The 11468-nt window shown below is 49.9% G+C and overlaps 1 protein-coding gene across 1 annotated transcript in view; it reads right to left on the bottom strand.

Annotated features, from left to right (window-relative positions):
- The window catches only part of LOC139230625 (complement C2-like), a 91546-nt gene extending 90946 nt beyond the window's left edge, over nucleotides 1–600 (bottom strand). The window contains exon 1 of the mRNA XM_070862441.1: nucleotides 549–600. Within this exon, the coding sequence (XP_070718542.1) occupies nucleotides 549–600 (52 nt within the window). The remainder of the gene's footprint in view (nucleotides 1–548) is intronic.
- Nucleotides 601–11468: the final 10868 nt, after the last annotated feature.

The raw sequence follows: 11468 nt of genomic DNA, 5'->3' as shown, positions 1-11468 counted from the left end.
CTCTCTCACATACACACGCGCACACACACACACACACTCTCACTCCCACAAACACAAACACACACACGCCTGAGATGAAGGGGTTGTGTTATGAAGAAAGGTTGGGCCTATACTTATTGGACTTTAGAAGAATGAGTGGTTTGTTACAACTGAGTGTCTCCCTGGGCCATTTCAGAGTGGCAGTTTAGAGACAACCACATTGCTGTGGGTCTGAAGGACATTAGTGAACCAGATGGGTTTTTAACGACAATCCGGTAGTTACATGGTCACCATTACTGACACTAACGTTTTCATTCTGGATTTTTTTAATGAACTGAATTTAAAATCCCCAGCTGCCGAGGTGGGATTAGAACTCGTGTCTCTGGATCATTAGCCCAGGGTCTGGATTACAGGTCCAATAACATTAACCACTGAGCTACCGTAAACCTATAAACATGCTGTACGTAGTAAGATCTGCGTGCGTTAACTGCAGGCGGAGAATGCGAGGTACTTTCCGACAGTTAAATCCGAGCCTTACTCTTTGCTATGGAATGTAAAAAATACCTTACCTTGCGAAGCGCTCACCAGGAAGAGGAGAAGACACAAGGCAAATCTCCCCATCGTCCTCATCTTCAACCCCTGCGCTGTGTATATTCCTCCACTTTTGGATTTCGAGCCGAGGCAAAGAGTCTTGGCCACTGAGATTGATCAATGATTAACTTTCCAGGAACATCAGTGTAAATACGGAGAACCCTGGCACGGTCTAATCAATGGAGTGCCTTAACTGACATCATCATCAACATCACAGGCAGTCCCTCGGAATCGAGGAAGACTTGCTTCCACTCTTAAAGTGAGTTGTCAGGTGGCTGAACAGTCCAATACGAGAGCCACAGTCCCTGTCACAGGTGGGACAGGCAGTGGTTGAGGGAAGGGGAGGGTGGGACTGGTTTGCCGCACGCTCCTTCCGCTGCCTGCGCTTGGTTTCTGCATGCTCTCGGCGACGAGACTCGAGGTGCTCAGCGCCCTCCCGGATGCACTTCCTCCACTTAGGGCGGACTGGTCTTTGGGCCAGGGACTCCCAGGTGTCGGTGGGGATGTTGCACTTTATCAGGGAGGCTTTGAGGGTGTCCCTGTAACGTTTCCTCTGCCCACCTGGGGCTCGCTTGCAGTGAAGGAGTTCCGAGTAGAGCGCTTGCTTTGGGAGTCTCGAGTCAGGCACGTGGACAATGTGGCCCTGCCCAGCGGAGCTGGTCGAGTGTGGTCAGTGCTTCGATGCTGGGGATGTTGGCCTGGTCGAGGACGCTAACGTTGGTGCGTCTGTCCTCCCAGAAAAGAACTAAAGGTGACATGAGGAAAACCTTTTTTTAGGCAGCGAGTGGTTAAAATTGGGAACACGATGCCTTAAAGGATCGTGGATGCAGGCTCAATTTTACCTGTCAAAGGGGAGTTGGATAAATACACGACGGGAAAAAAATTGAAGGACTACGTGGAAAGGGTGTGGGGAGTGGGACTTGCAGAGAGCCGGCACGGGCTCGATGGGCCAAATGGCCTCCTTCTGTGCTGTAACCGTTCTGTAATTCAATGATTCTAACTGCGGTATGTGAGCGCACTGGGTCCGTGCAGCAGAGCAGGTCTTCAGCCGTCCTGGTTAACCCTTGCCACTGGATAAAGACCGAGCTCTGTCAAGCCCCGTGTGGTGGCTGATGTGTGACGGTCACCACACGTTAAAACAATCCAGGCTCAGGCATCTTCCACCCTTCAATTGGAGTTCAGGACTGGAATATCGGGCCCTCCATTGAAACATCTGTGAACCCATGTGGGAGCAAGTCCTCCTGGTTCCAGGGGCCGCCGATGATGATTCTAACCCCCCATCCCCTCCGCCTCGCACGGCCAGAGAACGCTGGCGGTATAACTCCGGTCTGCCTACCTCCGCCTTGTCCGAGCAGGCGTGTTGTGTGTTGACGTCGACTGGCTCCAATATCACCCGCCCCCTCGTCACCTCGAGTGAAAGGGGCTTCTGCCGTTCCGATCACGCAGGGCATGACTTTGGCTCAAAGGGAGACCTGGGGGAGGTGGGCGTGGGGTGAACTTCGGGGCTTCAGTGCCTCCTGTGGTTTGCTCGGCCAGGCAGGGGCAGGCAGGGGCAGGCAGGGGCAGGGGCAGGCTATCTCCCTATCTCTGTAATCTCCTCCAGCCCCTACATCCTTCCCTATCTCTGTAATCCCCTCCAGCCCCTACACCCCTCCCTATCTCTGTAACCTCCTCCAGCCCCTACACCCCTCCCTATCTCTGTAATCTCCTCCAGCCCCTACATCCCTCCCTATCTCTGTAACCTCCTCCAGCCCCTACATTACTCCCTATCTCTGTAACCTCCTCCAGCCCCTACACCCCTCCCTATCTCTGTAACCTCCTCCAGCCCCTACACCCCTCCCTATCTCTGTAATCTCCTCCAGCCCCTACACCCCTCCCTATCTCTGTAACCTCTTCCAGCCCCTACATTACTCCCTTTCTCTGTAACCTCCTCCAGCCCTACACCACTCCCTATCTCTGTAACCTCCTCCAGCCCTACACCCCTCCCTATCTATGTAATCTCCTCCAGCCCCTACACCCCTCTCTATCTCTGTAATCTCCTCCAGCCCCTACATTACTCCCTATCTCTGTAACCTCCTCCAGCCCTACACCACTCCCTATCTCTGTAACCTCTTCCAGCCCCACAACCCCCCGAAATGTCTGCGCTCCTCTAATTCTGCCCTCCTGACCATCCCTGATTATAATCGCTCCACCATCGGTGGCCGTGCCTTCAGCTGCCTGGGCCCCAAGCTCTGGAACCCCCTCCCTAAACCTCTCCGCCTCTCCACCTCACTTTCCTCCTTCAACCCGCTCCTTAAACCCTCCCTCTGTGACCGAGCCTTTTGCCCGCCTCTCCTAAATATCTCCTGTTGTGACTCGGTGTCAAGTTTTGCTCCTGTGAAGCGCTTTGGCATGTCTCACTGTGTGAAAGGCACTATGTTAATGCAGGTTATCGTTGTTGCATCAGCCCGAATGACATAACCCAACTGGTTAGTGAAACACAACCTGGCTCGGGGTGAAGGAACCTGTGCTGGTGTTGAACAACCCTGAAAATCCAGGCCGTGATTGGTGCAGGGTGTCAGGTCATTGCATGATGGGGTAAAGTTAGTGTCAACAGAAAGTTGGACTTACGGTAAATCGAATCAGCCCAGATGAGAAACCAGAGCTTATCTTATCTTAGTGGGCATGTGCTCACTGGCAAAGAGTCGGTTTAGCGGCGATATGATTGAAGTTTGTCAAGAGGCTGAGGGGAGATTTAATTGAAACATAGAAACATAGAAACTAGGAGCAGTGGTCGGCCATTCGGCCCCTCGAGCCTGCACCGCCATTCAATATGATCATGGCTGATCCTCTATCTCAACACCATATTCCCGCTTTCTCCCCATACCCCTTGATGCCTTTTGTGTCTAGAAATCGATCTATCTCCCTCTTAAATATATTCAGTGACTTGGCCTCCACAGCCTTCTGTGGTAGAGAATTCCACAGGTTCACCTCCCTCTGAGTGAGAACATTTCTCCTCATCTCGGTCCTAAATTTCCTGCCCCGTATCCTGAGACTGTGACCCCTTGTTCTAGACTTCCCAGCCCCGGGGAAACATCCTCCCCGCATCCAGTCTGTCCAACCCCGTCAGAATTTTATACCTTTCAATGAGATCCCCTCTCATTCTCCTAAACTCCAGTGACTACAGGCCCAGTCGACCCAATCCCACTTTCCAGCTCTCCGTCCGTAGCCCTGCAGGTTATACAGGCACCTTCCTTTCTGGGGAGCTGGAGCGGGAGAACGACAGCAGCAAAGAGGGACGTCACCAAGGTCCAGGTCGCTGATTGGAGCGTGGGCAGGTACAGCAGGAGCGGCGAGGTCGGGGCGAAGGAGCGGCGAGAGACTGTAGAGGGAGGTGATCAGGGCCCAGGAGAGGCGACAGTCCGGGGCCCAGGGACCCAGGGGCAGCACGGGTCAGCCCACACTGCGGTATGTGAGCGCACTGGGTCCGTGCAGCAGAGCAGGTCTCCAGCCGTCCTGGTTAACCCTTGCCACTGGATAAAGGCCGAGCTCTGTCAAGCCCCGTGTGGTGGCTGATGTGTGACGGTCACCACACGTTAAAACAATCCAGGCTCAGGCATCTTCCACCCTTCAGGATGTAGTTCGGGATCCGGAATATTCCGGTCCTTCATCGAAACACCCGTGAACTCATCCTTTTTTGGCGTGGAAGCAAGTCATCCCTCGCTTCGAGAGACAGCCTATGATGACGATGATGGGACGGTAAGTTCAAAAATTTAGTCCGAGGCTGCGGTTGGGCCTAGGGAAGGGGGAAACCTAAAGAAAAGAATTATCATTATTAAAAAAAACACATAGAAAGCATTCCCAAGACAGTTTTAACCCTAATCGCCGCGGTAAAATTTTAAATAAATACTTAAAGAACCTCTAACTTACCTTAACAGCATGGATTTATGAAGAGGAAATCAGGCTTGACAAATCTTCTGGAATTTTTTGAGGATGTAACTAGTAGAGTGGACAAGGGAGAACCAGTGGATGTGGTGTATTTGGAATTTCAAAAGGCCTTTGACAAGGTCCCACACAAGAGATTGGTGTGCAAAATTAAAGCACATGGTATTGGGGGTAATGTATAGACGTGGATAGAGAACTGGTTGGCAGACAGGAAGCAGAGAGTCGGGATAAACGGGTCCTTTTCAGAATGGCAGGCAGTGACTAGTGGAGTGCCACAGGGCTCAGTGCAGTAAGACCTCCGTGCTCCTATACTCAAATCCTCTCGCTATGAAGGCCAACATGCCATTTGTGCTGTACCTGTATGCTATTTACCCCAGCTATTTACAATACATATTAATGATCTAGACAAAGGAATTGAATGTAATATCTCCAAGTTTGCAGATGACACTAAGCTGGGAGGCAGTGTGAGCTGCGAGGAGGATGCTATGAGGCTGCAGAGTGACTTGGATAGGTTAGGTGAGTGGGCAAATGCATGGCAGATGCAGTATAATGTGAATAAATGTGAGGTTATCTACTTTGGTGGCAAAAACAGGAAGGCAGATTATCTGAATGGTGACAGATTAGGAAAAGGGGAGGTGCAATGAGACCTGGGTGTCATGGTACATCAGTCATTGAAGGTTGGCATACAGGTACAGCAGGCAGTGAAGAAAGCAAATGGCATGTTGGCCTTCATAGCGAGAGGATTTGAGTGTAGGAACAGGGAGGTCTTATTGCAGTTGTGTGAGACCACACCTTGAGTATTGTGTGCAGTTTTGGTCTCCTAATCTGCGGAAGGACATTCTTGCTATTGAGGGAGTGCAGCGAAGGTTCACCAGACTGATTCCCAGGATGACATATGAAGAAAGACTGGATCGACTAGGCTTATATTCACTGGAATTTAGAAGAATGAGAGGGGATCTCATAGAAGCATATAAAATTCCGACGGGACTGGACAGGTTAGATGCAGGAAGAATGTTCCTGATGTTGGGGAAGTCCAGAACCAGGGGTCACAGTCTAAGGATAAGGGGTAAGCCATTTAGGACCGAGATGAGGAGAGACTTCTTCACTCAGAGAGTGGTGAACCTGTGGACTTCTCTATCGCAGAGAGTTGTTGAGGCCAATTCGTTGGATATATTCAAGAGGGAGTTAGATGTGGCCCTTACGGCTAAAGGGATCAAGGGGTATGGAGAGAAAGCAGGAAAGGGGTACTGAGGGAATGTTCAGCCATTAACTCATTGAATGGCGGTGCAGGCTCGAAGGGCCGAATGGCCGACTCCTGCACCTATTTTCTATGTTTCTATGTTTCTCTGCAGGGTGCCCCCCTTACCGCCCGGTTTAAGCAGCTTTTACAGGGCGAGTCTCTCGGTGATCTGAACGTCGGCGGTTGAGGCCCAAACCTGCGCCCTGGCAGTTGTTCTGGGCGTTGCCCGTGGGTGCTTTGGTCCTGGCGGGCGACTTCAGATACCAAGGAAAAAACTTGCGTGCAAACTCTCGCCGGGCGGGAAAAAACAGCGCCGAGAAAACCGCCGACAACGAAGCCAAAAGATCTGGCCCCGTGCCCCTGAATTCGTGATCCCTACATGGGGCGGGTTCAGGGGGCGCTCGCATGTCCGTGGGGACCCCCGCAATTTGCGGGTTTAGGCGGGCAAAGCGCGTGTGTCCAAAGCCCGGGACTTGCGCTGTGTCAAGAATCCTCCTGACCAATGGCACGCATCCCAAAGGTAAGGGGCCTGCACGGACGGAGAGGTTTGCTGCCTGCACCACTCCTGCCCTGCCAACGTCTGTCAAATTCGTGACTGAAAAGAGCTGGCGTAAGACCAGCTTTTGCCAGCGTTGGACTTTTGAAGGAGAGAAAAAAAAAACATTTTGTTCAATGATTGAAGCTATTATAAAGAATGAATTAAATTCCATTTTGATTCATTTTAAAGATGTGAGTTTAAAAAAAAAAATTATTTTCAGTGTTTGCGTGTGTTTTGGGAGTATTCCCATTCATACTCATGATGATTCCGTCTATACGGAACTCACATACTTACGAATGGGAACATAACAACATAAGAAATAGAAGCAGGAGTCGGCCATTTTGCCCCTCGAGCCTGCTCCGCCATTCAATACGATCATGGCTGACCTGATCATGGACTCAGCTCCACTTCCCCGCCCGCTCCCCATAACCCTTTATTCCCTTATCGCTCAAAAATCTGTCTATCTCCGCCGTAAATATATTCAATGTCCCAGCCTCCACAGCTCTCTGGGGCAGAGAATTCCACAGATTTACAACCATCTGAGAAGAAGAAATTCCTCCTTATCTCAGTTTTAAATGGGCGGCCCCTTATTCTGAGACTATGCCCCCTCATTTTAGTTTCCCTTATGAGTGGAAATTTCCTCTCTGCATCCACCTTGTTGAGTTCCCTCATTATCTTGTATGTTTCGATAAGATCACCTCTCATTCTTCTAAACTCCAATGAGTAGAGGCCCAACCTCCTCAACCTTTCCTCATAAGTCAACCCCCTCATCTCTGGAATCAACCGAGTGAACCTTCTCTGAACTGCCTCTAAAGCAAGTATACCCTTTTGTAAATATGGAAACCAAAACTGCACGCAGTATTCCAGGTGTGGCCTCACCAATACCCTGTATAACTGTAGCAAGACTTCCCTGCTTTTATACTCCATACCCTTTGCAATAAAGGCCAAGATTCCATTGGCCTTCCTGATCACTTGCTGTACAGGGCCTTGATGAGGCCACACCTGGAATATTGTGTTCAGTTTTGGTCCCCTAATCTGAGGAAGGACATTCTTGCTATTGAGGGAGTGCAGCGAAGGTTCACCAGACTGATTCCCGGGATGAAGGACTGACATATGAAGAAAGACTGGATCAACTGGGCTTGTATTCACTGGAATTTAGAAGAATGAGAGGGGACCTCATAGAAACATATAACATTCTGACCGGATTGAACAGGTTAGATGCAGGAAGAATGTTCCCGATGTTGGGGAAGTCCAGAACCAGGGGTCACAGTCTAAGGATAAGGGGTAAGCCATTTAGGACCGAGATGAGGAGAAACTTCTTCACCCAGAGAGTGGTGAACCTGTGGAATTCTCTACCACAGAAAGTTGTTGAGGTCAGTTCGTTAGATTTATTCAAAAGGGAGTTAGATGTGACCCTCATGGCTAAAGGGATCAAGGGTTATGGAGAGAAAGCAGGAATGGGGTACTGAAGTTGCATGTTCAGCCATGATCTTATCGAATGGTGGTGCAGGCTCGAAGGGCCGAATGGCCTACTCCTGCACCTATTTTCTATGTTTCTATGTTTCTGTATACTAACTTTTTGTGTTTCATGCACAAGGACCCCCAGGTCCCTCTATACTGCTGCACTTTGCAATCTTTCTCCATTTAAATTATAATTTGCTTTTCTATTTGTTTTTCTGCCAAAGTGGATAACCTCCCATTTTCCCACATTATACTCCATCTGCCAAATGTTTGCCCACTCACTTAGCCTGTCTGTATCCCTTTGCAGATTTATTTGTGTCCTCCTCACAGCTTGCGTTCCCACCCATCTTTGTATCATCAGCAAACTTGGTTACATTACACTCAGTCCCTTCTTCCAAGTCATTGATGTAGATTGTAAATTGTTGAGGTCTCCGGAGTGCAGCCTGCGCCCACAATTTCTGGGCCGTTATTTCAGCGAGCGGGCGGTGAATGTACGGAACAGACTGCCTGCGGTGATGTAGGAAACGGTTCAGATGCAGGTTACATAGATGTCCTTCAGAAAATAAGATTTGGGGATACGGTGTTTGAGGCCTGAAGTGTGGTGAATTGCAGCAAATTCAGGAGCAATAGGTAACTGAGGAGTCGTGATAAAGTGCAACATCCCCACCGACACCTGGGAGTCCCTGGGCCAAAGACCAGTCCGCCCTAAGTGGAGGAAGTGCATCCGGGAGGGCGCTGAGCACCTTGAGTCTCGTCGCCGAGAGCATGCAGAAAGCAAGCGCAGGCAGCGGAAGGAGCGTGCGGCAAACCAGTCCCACCCTCCCCTTCCCTCAACCACTGTCTGTCCCACCTGTGACAGGGACTGTAATTCCCGTCATCATCCTCATCATAGGCAGTCCCTCGGAATCGAGGAAGGCTTGCTTCCACTCTTAGAATGAGTCCTCAGCTGACTGAACAGTCCAATACAGGAATTACAGTCCCTGTCACAGGTGGGACAGACAGTGGTTGAGGGAAGGGGAGGGTGGGACTGGTTTGCCGCACGCTCCTTCCGCTGCCTGCGCTTGGTTTCTGCACGCTCCCGGCGACGAGACTCGAGGTGCTCAGCGCCCTCCCGGATGCACTTCCTCAACATCCCTACCATCAAAGCACTGACCACACTTGACCAGCTCCATTGGGTGCCATTACAGGCTCCATGACACTCAAGAAGCTCGACACAATCCAGGACAAAGCAGCCGCTTGATCGACACGCTACCCCCCACCTTCAACATTCACTCCCTCCACCACCGGCGCACCGTGGCTGCAGTGTGCACCGTCTACAAGATGCACTGCAGCAACTCGCCAAGGCTTCTTCAACAACACCTCCCAAACCCGCGACCTCTACCGCCTAGAAGGACAAGGGCAGCAGGCGCACGGGAACACCACCACCTCCACGTTCCCTTCCCAGTCACACACCATCCTGACTTGGAAATATATCGGCCGTTCCTTCATCGTCGCTGGGTCACAATCCTGGAACTCCCTCCCTAACAGCACTGTGGGAGCACCTTCACCACACGGACTGCAGCGGTTCAAGAAGGCGGCTCACCACCTCCTTCTCAAGGGGCAATGAGGGATGGGCAATAAATGCCGGCCTTGCCGGAGATGCCCACGTCCCATGAAAGGAAAAAAAAATGCAAGATTTTGAATAAATATTTCCATTTGCAGAGCTTTTAAAATGTTAGCAAGGATTGAGGTAATGTTATCTCAACAAGCTGGAAGGAGTTGATTGAATTGCCCGACTCGCTCAATACATTGCAAGCATCGCCTTTATCATTTGTTTCTATGGCGATGGAAAATGGTTATGGGAAATTGACCGGTCTAAGAACATAAGATAAGAACATAAGAAATAAGGGCTACCACAGGGATCAGTGCTGGGGCCCCAGCTATTCACAATATATATAAATGATTAGGATGTGGGAACCAAATGTAATATTTCCAAGTTTGCTGACGACACAAAACTAGGTGGGATTGTGAGTTGTGAGGAGGATGCAGAGATGCTGCAAGGCGATTTAGATAGGTTGAGTGAGTGGGCAAACACATGGCAGATGCAGTATAACGTGGATAAGTGTGACGTTATCCACTTTGGTAGGAAAACATAAGGACAAAGTATTATTTAAATGGTGATGGCTTGGGAAGTGTGGATGTACAGAGGGACCTGGGTGTCCTTGTACACCAGTCAGTGAAAGCAAACCTGCAGGTGCAGCAAGCAGTTAGGGGCAAATGGTACTGAATGTAATATCTCCAAGTTTGCAGATGAGCTGGGTGGCAGTGTGAGCTGTGAGGAGGATGCTAGGAGGTTGCAGGGTGACTTGGACAGGTTAGGTAAATGGCAAATACATGGCAGATGCAGCATAATGTGGATAAATGTGAGGTTATCCACTTTGGTGGCAAAAACAGGAAGGCAGAATATTATCTGAATGGTGACAGATTAGGAAAAGGGGAGGTGCAACGAGACCTGGGTGTCATGGTACATCAGTCATTGAAGGTTGGCATGCAGGTACAGCAGGCAGTGAAGAAGGCAAATGGCATGCTGGCCTTTGAGTATAGGAGCAAGGAGGTCTTACTGCAGTTGTACAGGGCCTTGGTGAGACCACACCTTGTGTATTGTGTACAGTTTTGGTCTCCTAATCTGAGGAAGGACATTCTTGCTATTGAGGGAATGCAGCGAAGGTTCACCAGACTGGTTCCTGGGATGGCAGGACTGACATATGAAGAAAGACTGGATCGACTAGGCTTATATTCACTGGAATTTAGAAGAATGAGAGGGAATCTCATAGAAACATATAAAATTCTGACAGGATTGGACAGATTAGATGCAGGAAGAATGTTCCCGATGTTGGGGAAGTCCAGAACCAGGGGTCACAGTCTAAGGATAAGGGGTAAGCCATTTAGGACCGAGATGAGGAGAAACTTCTTCACTCAGAGAATTGTGAACCTGTGGAATTCTCTACCACAGAAAGTTATTGAGGCCAGTTCGTTAGATATATTCAAAAGGGAGTTAGATGTGGCCCTTACAGCTAAAGGGATCAAGGGGTATGTAGAGAAAGCAGGAATGGGGTACTGAAGTTGCATGATCAGCCATGATCATATTGAATGGTGGTGCAGGCTCGAAGGGCCGAATGGCCTACTCCTGCACCTATTCTCTATGATTCTATGTTTCTATGTTTGGCCTTCATTGCAAGAGGATGAGAGTACAGGAGCAAGGATGTCTCACTACAGTTATACAGGGCCTTGGTGAGACCACACCTGGAGTATTGTGTGCAGTTTTGGTCTCCTTACCTAAGAAAGGATATACTTGCCACAGAGGGAGTGCGGCGAAGGTTCACCAGACTGATTCCTGGGACGGCAGGACTGTGGTACGAGGAGAGATTGGGTCGACTAGGCCTGTATTCACTAGAGTTTAGAAGAATGAGAGGGGATCTCATTGTAAGGTATAAAATTCTGACGGGGTTGGACAGACTGGATGCGGGGAGGATGTTTTCCCCGGGGCTGGGAAGTCTAGAACAAGGGGTCACAGTCTCAGGATACGGGGTAGGAGATTTAGGACCGAAATGAGGAGAAATGTTTTCACTCAGAGGGTGGTGAACCTGTGGAATTCTCTACCACAGAAGGCTGTGGAGGCCAAGTCACTGAATATATTTAAGAGGGAGATAGATAGATTTCTAGACACAACAGACATCAAGGGGTATGGGGAAAAAG

The sequence above is a fragment of the Pristiophorus japonicus genome, chromosome 19 (assembly GCF_044704955.1).
Source record: "Pristiophorus japonicus isolate sPriJap1 chromosome 19, sPriJap1.hap1, whole genome shotgun sequence".
Classification (NCBI taxonomy): domain Eukaryota; kingdom Metazoa; phylum Chordata; class Chondrichthyes; family Pristiophoridae; genus Pristiophorus; species Pristiophorus japonicus.
Note: the sequence above shows the minus strand (reverse complement) of the source record. Positions and strands in the feature narration are given on the sequence as shown.